The 22,548-nt window shown below is 35.9% G+C and overlaps 1 protein-coding gene across 3 annotated transcripts in view; it reads left to right on the top strand.

Moving 5' to 3' along the window:
- Positions 1-22,548, top strand: part of LOC148092937 (uncharacterized) — a 205,856-nt gene that overhangs the window by 66,075 nt on the left and 117,233 nt on the right. Inside the window, exons 3-6 of one of the 3 annotated variants that reach the window (XM_087818338.1) lie at positions 10,021-10,149; positions 13,397-13,552; positions 13,659-13,760; positions 14,642-15,569. The exons of the other annotated variants lie outside the window; for them this stretch is intronic. Of the exons in view, the coding sequence (XP_087674464.1) occupies positions 10,021-10,149; positions 13,397-13,419 (152 nt within the window). The 3' untranslated portion in view covers positions 13,420-13,552; positions 13,659-13,760; positions 14,642-15,569. Of the gene's footprint in view, positions 1-10,020; positions 10,150-13,396; positions 13,553-13,658; positions 13,761-14,641; positions 15,570-22,548 lie in introns of those variants that run through there. 3 annotated transcript variants of the gene reach the window in all.

The following is a 22,548-nucleotide window of genomic DNA, read 5'->3' as shown; positions in this document are numbered from 1 at the left end:
GCTTGGAGGCAAGTGGGTATAGAATTTTTTTATGCCATATCCACAATCAATGAGTTTGTCATAATGAGACTGGTTCAGTAACATATGATGTATATTTTTTCAACTTGCTTGCATAATACTCCTAAGAATTTTTTTAAAAAAATTAGTCTCGAGGTCAAAGATGGTTTCTTTGCTTTATTTGCCAATGATATGCAATCATTAGTATATGTTAATATATAACAGGCCATTACCCTGTTTCAACTATTTCCCAGAAGTGTATATAGGCATCGACGGGTAAGGCTACGTCTTCTTTACAAATAAGTGAATTGCTGTAGCTTAGTGCAATTCCCGGTCCTCCCATGATCTTTCAAAATGGATTTGCTGTCATGTTACTAGGTAGATGTGAAAACAGACTCTTGTCGCTCAGATTTTAAGTCGGTGGGCTTTCCCTTTTACTTCCTAGTAATTCATGACCTCAAGCCACAGGCCAATACTGGTTAATGCTATGGGGGCTGCACCTTCCTCTTGCCACTGTGCTCAGAATTTGGGGGTTATATGGTCCCTACTTTTAATTCCTAAATCTGGGCCAATCTTGAATCTGCTGAATTATATCTTTCTAGGTCTCAGTATTTGGCTCTTTTTTTTTAGATTTTTCAGCTTTGTACCAGCTTAACTTTGGACCATCACCTGCTTTGCCAGGAGTCTCAGCATGTCCTATTTCCTACAGTGTTAATCAGGACCATGGCGGTGTATCTCCAAACATTTCCTCTTCGCTGCTTCTTCTCCCTAGCAGAAGCTGCCATCATAGTTTTCCTAAACTGTGGAAAGAGCCTCTTCAATAGTCTCCCTCTTCCAGTCTTACCACACAGTAGTCTGTCTTCCACGTGATAACATTTGTCATCTTTTTCCAAAAAAATCAAATCGCATTACTAATCTGCTTCAAAACAGTTCAATATCTTCTCATATGGGCAAATTTTATTCTCCAAAAGTGGTGTCCACATTCTGATCTTGTAATGTGACTTGATATTTCTAACACTTAAAGGTGGGAGTTTGTGTCCCCTCCCTTTAAATCTGGATGGTACTATGATTTCAGTGGAAGTGACATTATAGGTAATAAAGTTAGATAAAACCATTCATGGATACTCTCTTGGACACTTGTTTTTGAGCCCAGTCCCTATGTCTGAATAAGCCCAGGCAGCCTGTGGAGAAACCCATATGGAGAGGAACTGAGGCCACCAGCCTCAGCTAAGTTCACAACCAATTACCAGTATTATTTTGCCAACCATTTGAGGGAGCCACCTTGACACCTGGAATGGAGATGGGCTATCTACATCAAGCCCTGTTGAGACTGCAGAATTAAGAGCAAAGGAAATTGTTGTTGATGTTTGAAGTCACTATGTTTTGGAAAAGCTTTATTTTTAAATGCAGCAATATAAAACTAACACAGGTTTTGGTACCTCGGAGTGGAATGCTGCTATAAAAGCCCTAAGACATGTAGCACTGGCTTTGGGACAGGACATATGAGGAAGCTAGAAGGCCTGGCAAAATGTTAACAAAAGCCTAAGATCCTTGAGGAGTCTGCCTTTGACAGCTCAAAGAAAAATAAGAAAAATATGATTGGAAGATGTTTGTAGAGATGGAGATGTTGGCAACAATATTACCTGAAGTAACAAGGAAGATAGAAAATTTTCCAGCAAACTCAATGATCAAGCTAAAGGTATTTTCAGGAAAAATACTTAAGGTGTCACCTGGATTTTTTTTTTCATTGCCTGTGATATAATGTGAGAAGAGAGAAATGAGCTAAATATGAAACCTTAAAAATAAAGAATCCAGAATTTTTTTAGTTTCAAACAAAATCTGTTTCTCTTCCTAAATCTCTCTAGGTGGCAAATGATGCTCAAATTAAGGCCTGGCTTAAGAAAGAAGATTAAATGTACTGTAAAATTTATATTAATTTCTCAGATCTGAGATGGTTCTTCATAGAACCTTTCAGACAGACAAAAGCCCTTTTAAAGATCATAATGGTATAATTTGCAGTATTCTCCATTATACTATAAGGCTTATAATCTTCTCAAGGATGTGACCCCACAGCAGTGACTTCCTTGAGGTCAAGGAAGGTAATCACTTATCTGGGAAAGATTTGTGGTTATAGCTTTAGTCCAGTGAAGTGAATTATAAATCAATGTACAGAGAGCCCACCAAAATGCTAAAGGAACTGTATCTGCTTGTAATAAAAGAAAAAGAACTATCACAACATGAGAAAAGGCCCTGTACCCTCAAAGTTTTAGAAGCAGGACATAAGCTTATGAAGCCCTAGGGAAAGGAAGGTGGACTCAGAGGAAAAGATCAAGAGCTCACTGAGTTGAGCCGAGAGCCATGGAAAATAGCTTCCGAGGACTAGGACTGAGCTTTAACCAAGGAACTGGCAATGTGTGCCTGGCCGGATTTCAGAATTGATATGGTCTAGTGACTGGTGTGTTTCTTCCCTTTTCATGCAATTTGCAATGGGAGTGTCTACAGCAGTTATTCAATGCCTGTTCCACCATTTTCTTTTGAGTATTTGGACACCTAGAACAATTATCCGTTTAGGTTAGATGTGTCACACGTCGTCACATCGTAAAAAAGAGTGCTCAAAGAACTGTATATGAGTAACTGTACATAAGGAATATCACCTATACATTGATCTAATTTAGATAATTGGATTCTTTTTTTCAAAATCCTCATCTGAGGACATGTTTTCATTGATATTTAGAGAGATTGGGAAGGAAAAAGAGAGAAACATTGATGTGAGAGAAAAAAATCAATTGGTTGCCTCTTAGTAGGCACCTTGATACGAGATTGAACTTGCAACCTAGGTCCGTGCTCTGACCCGGAATCAAACCCACAACCTTTTGGTGTATGGGACATCGCTCCAACCAACTGAACCATCTGGCCAGGGCTAGATAATTGGATTCTTGACTTTGAACTGATAGAATTATGGAATTGAGACTTTTCAGTCTTGAGAAAGGTAAAGAATATAATTTCCATGTGAAAGGCTTATACATGTAGCCAGAAGAGAAACTGGCAGACTGTATTTTTCAAAGATGGCTTTAACAAGACCTCCTATCTCAAAATTTTTTTCCTGTTACAGTATGACTTTGATACTTCTCCCATCAAGAGCCATTTCCTTCCCTTGAATCTGGGCAGATTGTGACAATATGACTTTTAAGATAAGGTTATAGAGTGTGATACATCTTTCCAGTTTACTTAGAATGTTTGCTCCTAAAACCTAACTTCTATGTTTATAATCCTAAGAGAGTGCCCTGTGAAGAAGAACCCGGGCCCCTGGCTTACAGTCTTGACTGAGCTCCAGTTGCCAGCGCCAATATGGCAGTCATGTGAGTAATCTATCTTAAAGCTCCCAGCCCCCAGTTAAGCTTCCAGCTGATGCTGCAGATTTGTGAGCAAAGTAAATTAATATTGTGATTTAAGTCACTAAGTTTTTGAGTGTCCTGTTATATAAAATAACCATGTCATACAACACTGAACATAGAATAAAATAAAACACCTACCCTATCATATGAGGCCCTGTAAGATCTAGTTTCTGTCTATTCCCCAACCTTATGTCATACTATTCTTTACTGCGCTCTCTTTGTTAATCACACTGACTTCTCCTGTTCTCTACAATCTAGCTAGTACTTGTCTTTAAACTTTGTCCTTGTCACTCCCCTGATAAAAAATATTCTTTCTTTTGATCTTGTAATTCAGATTGAAGTTTATGGATTACCAAGAACTCCATCTCATTTACCTATTTCTTTTTATCATGGCAAATCTATCTACCTCTCTATACAACATCTATCTATCATCTATCCATCTATCTATCTATCTATCATCTATCTATCTATCTATCTATCTATCTATCTATCTATCTATCTATCTAATCTATCTATCATCTATCATCTATCATCTATCTAATCTATCTATCTAATCTATCTATCATCCATCTATCTATCTATCTATCTATCTATCTATCTATCTATCTATCTATCATCTATCATCTATCTCTCATCTATCATCTGTCATCTATCTATCATCTATCTATGTATCTATCTATGTATCTATCTATCATCTATCTATCATCTATCATCTATCTATCTATCTATCTATCTATCTATCTATCTATCTATCTATCTATCTATCATCTATCTATCTATCTATCTATCTATCATCTATCATCTATCTATCATCTATCTATCATCTATCTATCATCTATCTATCTATCTATCTATCTATCTATCTATCTATCTATCTATCTATCTATCTATCTATCTATATCTATCATCTATCTATCTATCTATCTATCTATCTATCTATCTATCTATCTATCATCATCTATCTATCTATCATCTATCTATCATCTATCTATCTATCATCTATCTATCTATATCTATCATCTATCTATCTATCTATCTATCTATCTATCTATCTATCATCATCTATCATCTATCTATCATCTATCATCTATCTATCTAATCTATCTGTCATCTATCATCATCTATCATTCATCTATTATCTACCCTATCCCTCCCACTACTAGAACAAGCTCTAGAACAGGGACATTATTATTTTTATTTTCTTCTCCATCTTCATTACCTTGGCATATAGTATTAGTTGGGCTAATGAATCAATGGAAATAAGTATTATACCATAGAGACAAATAGAAATCTAAGATTTAATACATTTTTCTAGAAAAAAACACACAGTACTTTCTTTTTTTATTAAATCCATTAAATTGACTTAGAAAAATGTTCACTATTTTGTGATATTGTGTAAAAATAAGTTGATTTCTATACCACCAGAATCATCTCTATAAGTTTTTTCATATAAAAAAATAGAAAATATATCAAATTTTCAGATAAAGCTAGACATATTTAGTCACTTGGTTTTTTCTCTCTTGATATAATATTTTACTTTCCATAGGACAAAAAAACACAATTCTGAAATTTTTCTTTTTAATATTATGTTTGGAGTTTAGTATTAAACTAAAAATTATTTTCTAGAGAGGAAACATGTTCAGGTAATAGTCAATAAAATAAAAGACTCCATTTTCAGGAATTTTGGATATGGACCTTGGCATAATAGTGATACAGCTTTACATTTAATCAATGTGTCAAATAGAAAAATGATTCTATTTAGTTGGAATTTACTTTTTTTTGTACTCCAAAGCCTGGGTAACTGAGTACACAGATACAGTTAGAATAATCCTTCTCACTTAGAATTAGCCATATAAGTACGAGGAATTGCCCTAGTGATTTTCTCCCTAGGAGGAGCAGTAAGCTGAAGTCTCATTAGTATCTAATTCTGAAAGAGGATCTATTTATATTATAACTTAATATTTGCAACTTACTTCACTATTCCTTGGGATTTTCTTTTTTCTTTTTTTAAATATATCTTTATTGAGTTCAGAGAGAGGGAGGGAGAGGGAGAGAGAGAAACATCAATGATCGGCTGCCTCCTGCACGCCCCCTAGTGGGGATTGAGCCCACAACCCGGGCATGTGCCCTGACCAGGAATCGAACCCCGATCGCCTGGATCCTAGTCGATGCTCAACCGCTGAGCCACGCCCGGCGGGGCCCTTGGGATTTTCTTAGATATATCCTTCATGAGAGAGGTACACCAACTTCTTCAAATTTGGGAAGCATGAAGAAGAAGTCACAGCCTAAGGCCCTCAGACAAACTTCTACTCTAATCTACATCCCTGTTCTCAGCAACCTCTATTATTAGCTCTTGCACAAGAATCTCTTGGGATTAGTAGTTGTAGACTCTAATTGGCTATTATTTTTTGCTCATTTCCTTACTTATTTGACAAGAGTGAGAGGTTGAACCTTCAATAGATTTTACACTTATGTCTTATTCAGTTAACAAAATCATAATGTATTCCACTTAAGTACAAACACAGCGGCAGCAATGATTACTTAATTCTAATTTCTAACTCACTGTAAATAAGTCAGCCCCCACTTTAACTAATTTCCAATGTACATAAATATTAACATATTAAGTTTATCACAGTGCCTCTCTCCGTGATGGGCAAAGAGATTATATTTACTCTCAGTTTCACAAGATGCCCCATTAATTTCCCTACTGTCCCCTTAAGCTATTATATACAGCCGCTTTCCCCATCACCTGCTTCCCACTGTCGCCTCTTTGTCTTTGTCTTCAGGCCCTTGCTTGGCCTTGTTCCTCTGTTGGTGGCATCTCCTTTGGTGATTTAGCTTCCTTCAATTTCCTTACCTTCAGATAATCTCATAGCATACTTCATCACTCTCCATATATGTAATTTGCCTCATGCCATACTATATTTGTAAAATACATAAAAAATTGGTAGTATTTTTATTTTATAGGTGATGAAACTGAAGTGTAGAAGATAAATGAATGCCCAGAGGCCATGATTTGTGAGCCTTGTAGTTGGTTTAATGGGAAGAAGGTAGAGGTAAAATGTCAGAGTAGAGAAGTTAGAGAGATCTGAGATGAGTGATAGAGACCTAGGAAAGAGGGAGTTAAATGGTCCAGGGCACAAAATGACCTAAGGAACAGTAGAAATAAAAAAGAGGTGAAGACCTTAAAATTGATGATTTCTGTGTTCTGATAACTTCAAAGTACATATAAATTTGAAATCTCTATCTGCTCATTGCATGGGGATGGATGAAAACACATAAACAAACAAACCAAAACTCATACAGAATATTTCTCTCTTCCTGAAACTTCCAAAATTCACAAATTTCCTAAAGTGTAGAGAGAAAGAAATAATATGAACATCTTAATTTTATATCAGTGATCGCCATTTCTGTTTATCTCTCTAAATACATTTCATAAACTCAATTTAATATATTATTTAACCTTATCTACCTAACATGATATTGTTGAGCCGACACATTCTACTTATTAAATATTAATCACACATATTTTGTTGGCCTATGATTATGCACTTCTTATACTTAACTTATTTGGGAAGAAAAGTGACTTCAATAAAAATCATAGTTTCTAGTATTAGCACTTGCATGGTCATATCATCAGCAGTGGACTTAAGGTTGCTATTACTATACTTTTCCAAAAGTTATCAATTTTCCCTGGTCCTCTCTGTTAGCCTCCAGGTTGGGCATCTGCACAGCCCTTTCTTCTTTCTTGTTTACAGGGCCAATGGGAACAGCTGCAGAGCTTGTATATGAGGCAAGTCCAAGGGATGCCCCTGGCATTCAGAAGTGCAGAAGCTGCACAAATCTATCTAATGGCCCTGCGTCAGTCCCATAAAGCATAGTTTCTATTAGGCCTCTCAGCAGAATGTACTCTAATCACTACAAAGAGAAAACAAACTTATTCCTGATAATAAACAGGGTATTTATTTGATCGGTGTCTACTGTGAGGCAAGCTGTGTTATAAATGTTGGGCAGTCAAGAGTAAATAGTACAGACCAGACCCACTTTCATGGAACTTACATCCTAGTATGGGGAGGGATAAATAATAAAATAGAAAATACAACACAAGATTGGGAGTAGTAAGCTCTATGAAGGAAAATAAAGAAGGGTAATTGGATAGACAGACATGGATGCTGTTTTAAGGAAAAGAAATGTCTCTTTGGAGTGGAGATATAAGCAGAAAGGCTACTCTGTACAAGGATATAGAAACAGAAAGCTGTTCAAGTGGACAAGTAAGCCTGCCATGCAAGTATGTGGAGGAATAGTATTTTGGGATGGGGAACAGCAAGTGCAAATGACCTGAGACAAGAGTGTACTCTCAGTAGTTAAGGAATAGCAAGGGAAATATTGTGGCTGAGGTGAAGTAGGTAACTAGTAAAATGGTAGGGAATGAAGACAGAGAAAGCTAGGGATAAGGCCAAGTAGTGACTTATAAGCAAAATGAGACTGAAGAATTTATTCTAAGTGTGATGGGAAATTATGCAAAGGTTTTGAACAGAGAAGTAACATTATCTGATTTGCCACCTAATATTATAATTCTTGCTGCTATGGGAAAAATAGATTGAGAGATGCAAGACAGTAAGCAATGAGGCAAGTTGGGAGGCTACAGAAATTGTCCCTCTTAGATATGATAATGATTTCTATTGGGTTGTTGTTGGTGGTGGTGGAGGTGGTGAGCAGAGTGAAAATAAGAACATATGTTTGAGGCAGCTCCGATTACCCTTTGCTCTGACTATTAATCACAAGGGCATTAGATATGAAGTTTAAGTGATAAAAAAGAATGAAACGTGATTGCAGTGTTTTAATCCTGAGCAAATACATAGTGGTGGAGCCATTTTCTTCGATAAGAAACATTGGAAAACAAGGAAGTTGAGTCAGAAAATAATAGGAATCAAGAGATTTTGCTTTGTGTGTTGAGTTGTGGTGCCTAACACAGCCGGTTAGAGATTATATGGTTTATATTGGGTCAATTGAGCTAATCTGGGATTGTGTTTCCCAAAATTCCCTTCCCTGAATAGTGTTGGATGGGCCATAAGAGGCTTGAAAGGCGGACATTTATTGCCAGGAGCATAATGCAGGGGATGGGTTTTGTTTGAAGTGTGCACTTGTGGTCACCTACCTCTGCTGACTCATCTTGCTGGTGTGAGGCAGCATCCAACTCTCAGAAACCTGAGGAATATAAAAAAGAAAACAAGCAGGTAGCACTTGCAACATATTTTTCACTGTTTGTATTATAATGGGCAGGTGCATAGTGAAAACAAACCATATCATTAAATAATGTGACAGGAGATTTAAGTCATGATTAAAGAAAAATACTTGGCCAGAAAGGATACCAAACACTTTTCTACAAAACTTCCATCAATCCTGATCCTGGCAGTGCCTTTAAGAGGCTAGAGAGTAAGATCTGCTGCAATTTTGCTGGGCCAGTTAAAAATAGCCCCAGGCCAGACACATGCCATCCATCAGAATTAAGTGGATCACTCAGCACCTGCTTCCTGTACCCTGTCTTCTGTTACTCCATGTGCTTTTCCAGATACTGATGGGCCCTTGGCCCTTGCTTCTAGGTGTAACAGTGATCTCTGCCCAGGGAAAAGGTAATGATCTCTGGAATAAGATATGCAAGCTGGGCATATATTTATCATCTCAGGATTGAACTTCCATTGCTAATAATAGCTATCTTGTATTGGAGTTCTCACTTTGTGCCAAGGGCTCGCAACAGACATTCCAGATTTTATCTAATTTAATCCTGGCACAGTGGTATAAGACAAGGTCTAGTATAATTCCCATTTTGTATTTGAATAAATTTAGTTGTAAAAAAAATTAAGTACATTTTTAAGGTCTCACAGTAAATGGCAGAATAATAAGGACTTGGTTAAGTGCCACCTGCCTCTAATGACTGAGCTGACTTACTATATTAAATTGCTCCCACGGGCTAAGAAGAAGCTTGCGAAAAACTTCTTTCTTAGAGATTTCTGGGAATATAAGACTGGTTACATTAAAATTGAATTCTGTTGTGGGCCCTGGATTCTTTGAAATCTTGAAGGAAAAAGTAGAAGCTGCAGTAACTCTTGTGATGCTTCAAAGGAAATAAGATTCTGTTTTGAAATAGAGATAACAGATATATCTTTAAGACAGACTCTTTTATTCTTGAATGAACCATATGACGAAGTAAATAAAAAGCTGATTCCAGCCCAGCTGGCGTGGCTCAGCCATTGAGCATCAACCTATGATCTAGGAGATCGCTGTTCGATTTCCGGTCAGGACACATGCCCGGGTTGCGGGCTCGATCCCCAGTAGGGGGGAGCAGGGGGCAGCCAATCAAAGGCTCTCTCATCATTGATGTTTCTATCTCTCTCTCTTCCTCTCTATGAAATCAATAAAGACATCTTTTTTAAAAAAAGATGGATCACTCATCTTTAAAAAAAAGCTGATTTCACCATCAGAAAAGCTATTCCAGACTCTTCATTATAAGCTGTAAAAATGTTCTGTATCATAATAATAAAATATGGTCACGGTGGTACATCTCTGCAGACTGACATCTGATATTTTTGTTAATGGAATGTGATTTGATTGTTCTGAAAAACAACAGCTTGTCCTGTGGAGAATTCTGAGTGCCTGCTGATGGAAATAGAAGCTGAAAACCGAGAGCAAGGAAGACGTTTTCCTGAGAGTCCTTCTGGGACCCTGAGTCCAAGCAGTGGTGAGCTTGGCGGCTCAGGTGAGCTATAGAACTGCAGCAACAATAGTTGGCACAGAAAGGCAAAAGGTACAGTCCACCAGGAAGATGTCCCCATCGTAGGCATGTATGTACTGAAAACATATAGCCACCAATAATATAGAGCAAAACTATTAGAAATAGAACTTCACACAAGAATAGGTTTTTAAAAGTCCAGTAAACAGAGACTATCAAATTTTTCCCCAAAATACTCATAGAATATTAGCAGTAAAATGAATAAAATACAAGCGAAATTCATATGTTATGTTAATTGAAACCAGTACAATAAAATTAGAGTTTAAAAGCAAAAATAGCCAAAATTAATGTTTTAGAATTAAAAATATCTTTCTTTACTATTTTTGTTAAAGAGGAAATCAAACTAAATTATAGGTGATTTGGAAATGAAACTTACTACATACCAAATTGTATTTTAAAATCATCCTTGAAAGGAATTTTATAGCAGTAAATGCATTTTTTAACAAACCTGACAATAAATGAAACTTGCATTCACCTCAAGGAGCTAGCAAAACAACAAAATATACCCTAACAATGCTGAGAACCAAAATCAACATAATCTATGTTTACTATGTTAAACTATATCTAAGCATACCTTTTGTCTCTCTATTAAAAATACTGAGAAAAGGCAAACATAATTCCATTACTTTATCTAGGAAAGGTAGGTAAGACGGTGAACCAACTAAAATAGCTTTTTTTTTGTTTTTAAATATATCTTTATTGATTTCAGAGAGAGGAAGGGAGAGAGAGATAGAAGCATCAATGATGAGAGTCATCGATCAGCTGCCTTCTGCACGTCTCTAACTGGGGATCGAGCCCGAAACCCGGGCATGTGCCCTGACCGGGAATCGAACCCCAATCGCCTGGATCCTAGGTTGAGCCACACCCGGCCAGGCCTAAAATAGCTTTTAAGCAAGACTAATGGCTTGTTAATGAAGACTCATTTTAAGAGCCTCATTTCATGGTGACCATCAATCTAAAACTATTATACTTTGTTCAGTTTCTCTTCTGGTAAAATCCACTTTAAACTCATTCAGTCCAGGCACTAAAACCTAATGAACATGTTTTCCTCCCTCTCACTTTCTCTTTCTGAGACACAACACTAGTACTCTATCAAGGTGGTATTCCTTACTGCCTTAGGGATAATAAACTTAGCTTTGGTAGATGGATGATATTTCTGGAGGGATTTTAGGAAGTTAGTCATCTGAAAGAAAATAAATATAGACATATTTATAAAATTTTAATATTAAAAATAACTATTTTTAAGATAAAATATTTTTATATTTAGAATATTTATACATAAATATAAAACATTTTTATAAATATAAAAAATATTTAAATGAGGGAGAAGTAACAAATGTTTTTCACAGAAAAATTCAAAGTAATGTATGGAGATATTCACCCTCCATGAGGTGAAGCTAATTCCTGTTCCTTCCTTGCATCTCCCCATTGAAGATGACCTAGACTTGCTGATATCTTCTAAAGAACTGTATAAGGAAAGGGCAACATGCTAAATTTACAGTGGAGAAAACCGGCAAATACCTTAACCAAATGATGAAGGTTAAGGTCACCAGTGATGCGATGAAAGCATCCTTACTCCCTAATACTAGTGATGAGAAGGGCACTTCGTTCTGTGGTATTCTTCCTGATATTCCATAGCACCAAGCTAATCATGAAAAAAGTAAGAGACAGACCTGTATTTGGGGACACTCAACAGGATACTGCCCAGTGCACCTCAAGATCGTCAAGGTCCTGAAAATCAATAGAGACTAAAAAACTACCACAGATGAGAGGACACAGTGGAAATGTGGCACAACTGTATGTATTGGGGTAGCCTGGTTTGAATCCTGGAACAGTAAGAGGACACCAAAGGAAAACATAAAACCCAAATAAGTCTGCAGTTTAATTATAGAAGTATTCAAAAAAATATTTAAACTAAAAACAAAAGTGAAAGACAAGCCATAATTTTGATTAGAAACAAAGAGAAAAAATTAATTGGTACTTAAAGAGGGACATAACCAAAGATTAGAGTTGATTTAAAATTGGCTCCATCAGAAATTTTATTCTACATATTTAAAAATTTGAATGAAATAAAAATTTTCTTAAATAATAATTTAAAATACCAGAACTTAATCAAGTATATTGCAAAGGCCATGCAATCAGAAACTAGATTTAAATGAAAGGGAATAAAAACCTGCCATCAGTAAAGGGTAAATTACATTTCTACCCAGGAAATATAAACTCTTCAAATAAGCTATTATTAGAACTAGTTGAAGTAAGAACATACACATAGGTGGTTTTTTTGTGATACTCTGTAAAATAATGTTAAGAGAAAATTATAGTTAATAAAAATACAAAATATGTAGAAAATTTCTAAACATGAAATCCTTAAGATTTTTGTGAAAAAGAAAGAAAATCTTTATTGAAGAACTAAAATAAAACGTGCAAAAATATAAAGATACTGATATGTGGCAAATGAATCTGTGCATCAAATACAACTCTAATCACAATAATAAACAATTTAGCATGGAAATTGGTTAGCTATTTTCAAAGTTTATCTGGAAGAGTTACTGTGTAAGGAAAACCATAAATATGTTGAAAGGTTGAAAATAAATTACTTAAAGTGTGTGGTGCCTCTGGCATAGACCAAACATATTATATTAATTAAAACAACACAGGGGAAGAGTAGTGCATGTATATACACTGGAAACATACAATTTGCATAAAGATGGTATGGATACGCTAAGAAGGAAAACACTGACTTAAGTTTCTAGTCTCTGAGATTTGAAGATTTAGAGTTTAATAGGGGGGACTCACATGGCCCTGACCAAGTTCTGTTTAGCAGGAAGGATCACCAGAGGCCATAGAAGGGAACTCTTCAGGAGTGAAGGTGACATTATCTCCAAAGCCTCAGGGTTGTTTACTGGCCAGGGCTGGTTCAATGATATGTGTTCCTGAAACTGGAAGGCCTTTTGGACCCAGTCAGGTTGACACTGTGGCTTTGGTATCGGTCAGGGTTCTACAGGAAACAGAACCAACTGACAATTTAGCATGGAAATTGGTTAGTGATTTTCAAAGTTTACCTGGAAGAGTGAATGTGAAAGGAAAATCCTGATTATGCTGAAATGCTGAAAATATTTTTATATAAATGTTGAAAATACATCAAGATATATTTAACGAATTTTAAAATACAATTAACATTACATGGATTTAATGACGATGTTATTTCGCACAGCTAAATCAGCGTTTGCAGGATAAAAATGGCACTGCCTGACGTAGCACAGGCCGTCTGAGTTGGCACATGGGCCCTCCTGCGCTCAGGTGATGACTCAGCTCCCCCTCTAGTATTCTCCATTCACATCACCATGAAACCTCCTTTGGAACAGAACAGGTTAGCATCTTTTAAGCTTGACTTCTTAAGTATGCATATTATAAATGGAGAAAGAGCATATAATTAATGTTCTGAAACTACCTCTATTCTTTTCTCATTTTCTCAGGGCCATTAAAGTATTCCCTCAGGTCACCAACTCATTTCCAAACTGACATGCAATGTGGGCACTGGAATCCCCTGACAGTCCTTGTTTATAATGACCGTACAGGTAACCTGGTGTAAGCTTATATATATATAACTAAAATGAAGAGGGAACTTAAACTATTTTCATTAAGAACCGACAATGAGCAGAAGATATTTGCACACCTCATTTTGTTTAAGAAACACCAACCTGCAGCAAAAGTGAAAACATTTTAAAGGAAAGGACGTATAGGTTTTCATCAACTTGCTCATACACTAAGGAAAGCATGAGAGATGCTATAATGCTATTTAATACTGGAGCAGCTTTTATTACAGACATTGAAAACTAGAGCACAGAGTCAAAAACAGGTCTTTATTTCAAAAGAATCCACCATCCTATAAGCAGCCTAACAAATTTAATAAAATAAACACATTAATAATCAGTTTTGCATAGTACAGAATTATGAAGGAATTGAACAGAATATGGAAGATATATTTTCTCTATGGAAAATGCTCTTAGCCAACCAAAAAATAAAAACAAAAGTTACTACATCAAATAGTTATGTAGCATAGGGTTACAAGTCTGTTTATGAATAGATGCCAAAGCAAGTGGTAAAAATAATAAGTACTTTAAAAATTCTGAAGGAGTTTGATTAGAGGAAATTATATGATATAAGGTACAAGAATTTGCTCTAGTAAAGATTCTTATAATAATGGACCACAGTAAAATTCTGATTACTATAACACCAAATCCATGTAGGAAAAAACAACAACTGGCCAAATCATTATATTTTATCAAAAAATGGGATCTTACATTTTAACTTTACTTAGACATGTTTTGATGCTTGCTTAACAGCTTGAGAGAGGATTAATTTAGATAATTATATTTATAAGATGATAGAATTACTAAAACAGTTAGGAAATGATGATCCTTCTGGGTAATTTATCTCTGATTTGAACATATTCCAGGTACTAACAATCTCTACTGTTTAACCAACTGTTCTAGAACAGACCATGGAATTTGCCTGGGGTGAGGATGACTGAGAATGATGACTTGGACTGAATTCTGGGTTACTTTTACTTTGATTTCCTCCCAAAGAAGCCAATAAACAGACTGGCTGATGTAATGAGATAAGAAAGTAGGTGTGTGGCTACAAGGCACACTCTGACTCTTACACACACCCAGGTGCTTCAGGTTGGTGGTCTTAGCAAAGCACTGGGATGAGATGGGCTGAGCCAGAGTGTGGGTGTGTGAGTGCAAAAACTTTTATGTCCCCAATAGTCATGCTAGCACCCAGAAACAACTTACATTATCTTGAAAGGAAATAATTCCATCATTTCAGAATCTGCATTCCCATGTCATCTCTGCAGGGCCTGGAAAGCGCACATTTATGCACACTTAGGCATAGTTGGGCCTATCATACCACTAATATCCTGTTCCCCTTTATACCAGTACATGAAAAAATTGCTTCTTGAAACAAAGGAAGAATACAGGTACAAGCAATAAGGAAAACGAGAAAGAAAGAAAAAACATGATACATTTTTAAATAAATAAACTTTAGATTATTATCCCACCATAGAATACTCTGCAAGTTTTTTATTATTTTGAAATTTTATTAGTAGTCACAATGTACTCAGAAAATTTAGTATACAAATAAATGTTGTTATCACAAATGCAATAATGGCATATTCATATCATGATTCGATATATGAATTTCATCTGATATGGTAGCATCTTTTACATTTCCCCTTCCTCTCAGAATAGTCTGAGAGGCACGTTATAAAATAGATTCCCTTTAGTTCATGACTTGTTCAGTTGCAAATTCATGTAAACTACAGGATCAGTTTGGCACCTGCTGTGATCATGAGTCTACTGCTGTTTCTCTAATCAGAAAACATTCCTATTAGATAAACCATCTGGCTTGAAAAGCATCCCTTTTGCATTCAAAATGGTTTTGTTAGAATTCAGCCAAAGTATATTTTTAAAGGAAAGATGTGTCAGCAAGACCATCCTGTTTACTAATGGAAAAGTCTTCTATTAAAATACCATTTATGGAATAAAAGTCATACAATGGAAATATTACACAACATGAATATATCCTAGTACATGTGAAAATGTGGGTGGCGGCAATCTTTGCTAAGCCCATCCACTGAAATCTGTTGAAATTTAATCAGACTTAATCATCATGGGAACAGAGCCCACTAAATCGCCTGCTATTCTGATTGCAATCATTTTCACTGAAGTGTGACATATCGAGAATGTTGCTTCATGACTATCGGTGCTACCTGTAAGTACTAGGGAACTACTTGGTTAGTGACTGAATCATGTTTATTCTTGTGGATGTGAGTCATTTTTATTTATGCTCATATTATTCAGGCAATTAATATATTTTACATCATTTAGCCAAGTAACAGTAAAAATATAATTCTACTTTAAAAATAATTCATGGAACCCAAAATACCTAGTTTTAATATTTTGAGTGAATTTTGGGCACCTACTAACAGGAGAAAAAATAAAATATTGTAGCATGAGTGTCTTAAAGTAAAGCTTGGCACTCTCAAGGAAAAATGTAGAAGCTAAATATGCTACTTTTCTATCTTTTCTCATCAGTTAATATGTTTATCACTATTCTATTGTATGCACATACTTGGTAGCATGTTTTTAGCTATGTCTCAAAAAAATAGAGACGTAGTTCCTGACTTCAAAGAGTTTGCACCTATTTCAAGAAGCTAGACTAATAGATAAAATAACTGCCCAGTCATGAAGTAATGCCTGTGGATTTTTGAGGTTCAATTGAAAATATCATAAAGATCATAAAAGGGAAAATCAGAATGACGGAGGTAGAACTTAAAATTGTTTTCATGGTCCAATTTGTGTTAGAAGGATAGAAGGCAAAAAGGCAAGACACATGAAGGTAATACAAATAGAAGAGCAGAAACATGGGATACAGAGAAAATGAACTTTTATATAGCACATAATGGGATTTAAATTTGGATATGTTAAACTTAAGGTATTGATAGCTATCCAGAGTCCTTGTAATGTGAATAAAATAATTTAACATTTGCCCACACAAATTAACACTCTTATTTTTTGCTTTTACTTTCTCAATTGGACTATAAGGTCCTTGCCCACAGGGCATATATAGGGTGGGACAAAAGCAGGTTTCCAGTTGTGAGTAGAACACAAAGTTCATCCCTGTGTTATTACTTATTAATTATGGTATTATTTTCCATACAGACGACTGTAAACCTACTTTTGCCCCTCCCTGTATTATATTCTGGAGTACATGGTAATTTATGATGCCTCGAACATTGTGGCACTTGCATGGTGCTGTTTCAGAAAATGAATGTTTGAATGGGTACATACTAGGTGCTGGTCATGTGGTTTTTGTGTGTGTGATTAAAAACGCCTCTGTCATTTTATGCTAAAAATACAAAATCTTTTTTCTTGGCAATGCTTGAGTATAAAGTACCTTTATTGAATTGGTGTAAAGATATGATTATTGCTAAAGTAAAATAATATATAAAGATTAAATTGGATGGTCCTGGAGAATCCTAACAACCTCTTCAAATTGCCTTTCTCATCCTACCTTTTACCATTTCCAATTTTGGGGGACTTTAAATTCCCACCATTAAAATCACTCTTTTGGGAAATACAATGGATGTGAAATCATTGTGTCCGGGAGACTACCAAGAGCGTTCTATATTTTTGAAACTGTTATGGATCATCTGGATCTAGAAATAGGTGTTGGAATGCTCTGTCATCATGCTATTAACAGGGACATTTTCATCAGATTTGTTAACAGCTTTGAAAGCAGAGAAGAAATGTTTTTGGTTCTGAAGAAAAATGATGAAATGCAGTTAAATTTCAGTAGGCAGGAGAAAGACATTATCAGTTGCTAGGACTTGGAGAGGAGCACCATAAGAAATCAAGCAAAAGGAGAGGCAAACTGTGCCAAAACAGGTCTACCTGCATATTCAGTGTGTGTGTGTGTGTGTGTGTGTGTGTGTGTGTGTGTGGTGCGCGCGCGCACATACACACTGGTATGTGTTAGGTAAAAATCCTGTCACGCATAAGTGAGCTAGAAAAGTACAAAGATAATAAATAAAATAATAAATTATAAATTTATAGTAAGGAATAATTATTTTCAATAATTGATGCTTATATTCAACCTCAATATAAACATCTTCTATTTTCTATTAAGGAGCACTTTAAGAGTGGGTACTCAATAAATTTACTTAGCCAAAAAACCTGTTTCTGATAGACATACAGGCTAATAAAACGGACATGTCATTTATTGATTATTTACATATGCCAGGTACTGTGCCAAGTGCTTATATATTCATATTTTATTATTTATTTCTCACTGTACTCCTGCGGTATTTTATAGATAAGGAGACTGTCACAGAGAGATTCAGGAGCCTCTGCAATGCCATAGAGCAGAGCATCTGAACGTAGTCACTCAGCAGCCCTATGCATGCTGATGCCAGTCTTGAAACAAAGGTGGAAGCAGGTCACTCCTGTTGTTGGTTTTATTGTTATGGTTGATATTTTTCAGATCTAGTGAACTTTTAAATCAGGATACGGCTCAGTAGAGTACAATCATTAAAGTTGTTGGAGTGAACAAAAAGTAAGTGTTACCACTTGAAGGATGAGAATCCTGTTTGAGGCAAGGCTTCTTAAAGGTGATGGGTGCACCCAGAGTGTGCACCTAATTCACGGCATCCAAATCAGTGGCATTCAAGCTTCAAGAGCTTGTTGAGTGTTCATAGGAATTTACTGTTGGATTGGATTCTTCTGATCCTGCCATAAATAAACAGACCTGACATGAAAGTATTCATGACTGAGCAAGTGAATAATAATATGTTTTAACCATGGTTATGTGCTCATGTTTTTAAATTATTGTGAATTTCCACGCTGTCGCAAGCAGAATGGTTGGTGGTTGGCATCACAGTCTCTGGTATTTGTGCCTGATTTTGAATCCCAGGTCTGTTACTTTCTAGCTGCACGACCTAGGATAAGCCACCTAGCCAATTTGTGCCTCCGTATTTCATCAAGGGTAGGCTTCAGCATCACATGAGTCAAGCACTTAAACACAAGGAACAGCGCCTGACACACAGTGAGCACTCACTATTGTTCGTCACTGTTTCATGGTTTTTCTGTAGACACTCTTAAATGAGCTAGATAGACATACTGGCTACTTGAAACTCTCCCCACCCCATGCTGCCCCTCACCAAGGTTCTTCTCCTCCCAGCTGAGAGTCAGAAGTTCCAACGAGAGACCTTACACGACTGTCTTGCAACTGCGAATGGTGTGGAGGCACAGATTGAAGTCAGGCTGGATCACATGATCTTAACTGTCAAAATAATCTCTTTCTTCACTCAGTTTTTTGACTTGCTTTATGAACAAGCTTTGAATCTTGCTGTGGAATGTAATCCTCAACCGTGAGTATAATATCCACTCCAGCCGCCGTCAATATGAATCTCTAAGTGAGAAGCTGCTTACGTAGCAAAGTTCCAGGAATAAAATGTACCTCCCTTGAGGAATTGGAATATTCTCACTTCACTGACAAGAGCCTCATATAACTGATTGTCTCCTTGCTTTTAATGATATGCAAAACATTGGGTATGTGTGTTTTTAAATAGGGTAGATAAAAGATGCAAGTTATCAAGAGAGTTGCAGGCACATAACCTTCTGTGACAGAGGTAAGTGCCCATGAGGTGGTAATTACAGTATAACTTTGAGGTCACTTTTTTTTTCATTTAGAGAAGAAAATATTTTTTACATTATCACAAAAGAAACTGTGAATACATTTACACCCACCTTAGTGGATGTCATATTTTTTATATTTAGTTCCTAACAGATTTTATTAGTTTCTTTTGTTGGTGGAATTGTGTTTCCCCAAAAGGAAGTTGAAGTTCTAACCACAGGTACTTGAAAACATAACCTTGTTTGAAAACAGGGCCTTTGCAGATGTAATTGAGTTAAGATATGGTCATAGAGGATTAGGGTCTTCCCTAAGTCAAATGACTGGTCATTCTTATAGTCAGAGGCAGGTTTGGACACACACACAGAAGGAAGATGGACCTGTGAGGATGGAGGCAGAAACTGGAGTGATGCAGCTACATCCAAGGAGTGCCCACAACCATCAGGAGCTAGGAAGAGGTGAGAAAGGATTCTTCCCTGGAGCCTTCAGAGAGAGTGTGACAGGGCCAACATTGGGATTTCAGACTTCTAGACCCCAGAACTGTGAGAGAAAAAATTTCTTTTGCTTTAATCCAGCAGTTGGTGGTGATTTTTATTTTATTTTATGGCAGCCCTAGGAAACTAATAACTGTTTGCGTCATCCACAAAGCTTCAACCAAAATGGCCTTCTTTTAGATCCTAAAACACATCAAGTATTTTCCTGCCTTGAGTCCTTTGCACAGGCTGTTCACTCTACCTGGAGTGTCCTTCCCTAGATCCCTCCATGGCTGGCTTTTACTTTTCATTGAGGACTCACACAGGCCGGAGACCTTCCCTGAGAACCTCAGTAGGAGTAGCCAGCCACTCACTCCTCACCATGTCAGCCTGATTGAATTCCTACAGAGAAATAATATTGGATAGTTTTCTTTATTACCGTTTTTTCCTCTCTGGAGGCTTATTTATTTATTTTTTTGATCCCCTGCTGCCAGAATATAAACTCTGTGGGGAAAAGAATTACATGCATTTGTTCATTACCAAGAATAGAGCCTGATGCATATAGTCATTGTATTTTTTTTACCCCCTTGAAACAGAATACTGTGATGTCAGAGGATAAGGTCCTGGAATTTGTTAGTTGTCTCAGTCTTATAAATGGTTATTGTACATCTCTATGAGCATGACATTTATTATATTTCTAGCTTTTCCATTTTAGTTAGGAAAATTGGACTTGAAAAAATTATTTCACAGATATTCTTTTATATCTGAATAACTCGCAGATATTGCCACAGTATTGATACTGAAAAGTACATTTTCCACTGTGTGGTTGCTCTTAATTTTTCCAAGTTAGCTACTGACAGGGAAATAAGCTTTTAGCAGATTTTCCTTCTTTTAGACAACAAATTTCTAAAGGTGAGAGTTCAGTTCATATTCTGCACTGTTCAGCGAACTCTCCAAGAACACAAAGTGCAACCTGACTTGCTTTTTCTTGGTGACCCTAATGCAGGCAGGAGTATTGCGGACTTGCTCTTTCTTGGTGACCCTGATGTAGGTAGGAGTAATGCGGACTTGGTCTTTCTTGGTGACCCTAATGTAGGCAGGAGTAATGTGGACTTGCTCTTTCTTGGTGACCCTAATGCAGGCAGGAGTAATGTGGACTTGCTCTTTCTTGGTGACCCTCATGTAGGCAGGAGTAATGTGGACTTGCTCTTTCTTGGTGACCTTCACGTAGGCAGGCATAATGCGTGAATATGCAACTGTGCTTGTGAAGGAGGAAAATGCATTGGACAGAGCTGAGAACTACTAGAATTTCCACGCAGGGCTTCTCATAGATATTTCTAACACAAGTGGCCTTCTCGATTTGTTAACTTGGCTGAAATGTCTGCCTATAGTTTTATAGGGTATGGTGCTAATGGCCTCCCTAAAATGTTTTGGATGTTAAAGTCTTGAAACCACCATTACAAGTTTTTGTTATATTTTTGACACTCATCAGAATATGTTTTTGGATTTTTTAAAATTGTATTTCAAATTTGCAATATCCTTCTGTGTCATTTTGTCATATGGAACAGTTTGATCTGCATGCATTTGTTAAGTAGTTTATTTATTTCAATGGATACCTTAAGATTGTCCTCCAATATTAATTTGCTTTTCTTAAAAATCTATTTTTAACTTTGTACTCCCTTTGTTACTATATATGTAAGTTTTAGATAAAAAGCTTGTTAGAAAGGGTAATGGAAGGAAATATTTCATTTATAATAGCCACATGATCATAAAATAGAATAATCTAAATAAGAAATATAGCAACATTCTATGAAAAGACTTTTATAATGTGACTAAAGCACCCAAAACAAAATTTGGATTATTAAAAAGGAATGCCATCTAATTTCATAGAGAGGCATAATATTAGAAGGATCTCAACTATTCTTAAATCAATGTGCAAGTCGTAATGCTTGTAGTCTAACAATAGAATATTTTTTATTAATGCTAGACAAGTTGATTAGAAAATTTATGTGGATAAATGAATGTTTAAGATTAGCTAGAAAATTTCTGAAAGGTAAGAGTAATCAGGTAGACTTGAATACTTGAAGATATTCAAGCATATTATGAAATATTATAGATGTTAATAATTAAAGTAGTATAGTACTGATTCATAAATAGAAAAATGATAAATTAAAAAGAGTCCAGATATAATGCAAATATGTATGGGAATTAAGTGCATGAGAAAAGTGATATTTTATATCCATGGAGAAAATATAAATTAGTTAATAATTGTGTTAGTCAATTAGGTACATTAAAAATAGTTTGTGCTACAACCTCATTTCTTGTAACATAATCAATTGCAGTTGGAGCAAATAATAAAATTAGGAAGATGAAAGGAGAAAAGAATGAGACGAGAAAAAGAGAAAACTGTAAATTTGTTAGAAAAAAATTATTTTATATATATTTAAAAAACAATTTTGAAATGGGAAAGGCCTCTGTAAATATTAATGAAAAATCACAAGAATTGACACCACCTGCATTAACATAACTAATTGTTAGGATTGAGAAATGAGACCACCTGTGTCAACATAATTTAATGGTTTGCTGCATAAAATTCTTGCCCAGGAAGATAAGACTAAAAAATCAATAAATAACTTTACTGTTTGCTTTAGGAAATTCCTGCAAATCAATTAATCTGGGCAAACAGTTTGCTCAC

The sequence above is a fragment of the Miniopterus natalensis genome, chromosome 6 (assembly GCF_054644295.1).
Source record: "Miniopterus natalensis isolate mMinNat1 chromosome 6, mMinNat1.hap1, whole genome shotgun sequence".
Classification (NCBI taxonomy): Eukaryota; Metazoa; Chordata; class Mammalia; order Chiroptera; family Miniopteridae; genus Miniopterus; species Miniopterus natalensis.
This window is presented reverse-complemented; position numbering and strand designations above follow the sequence as displayed.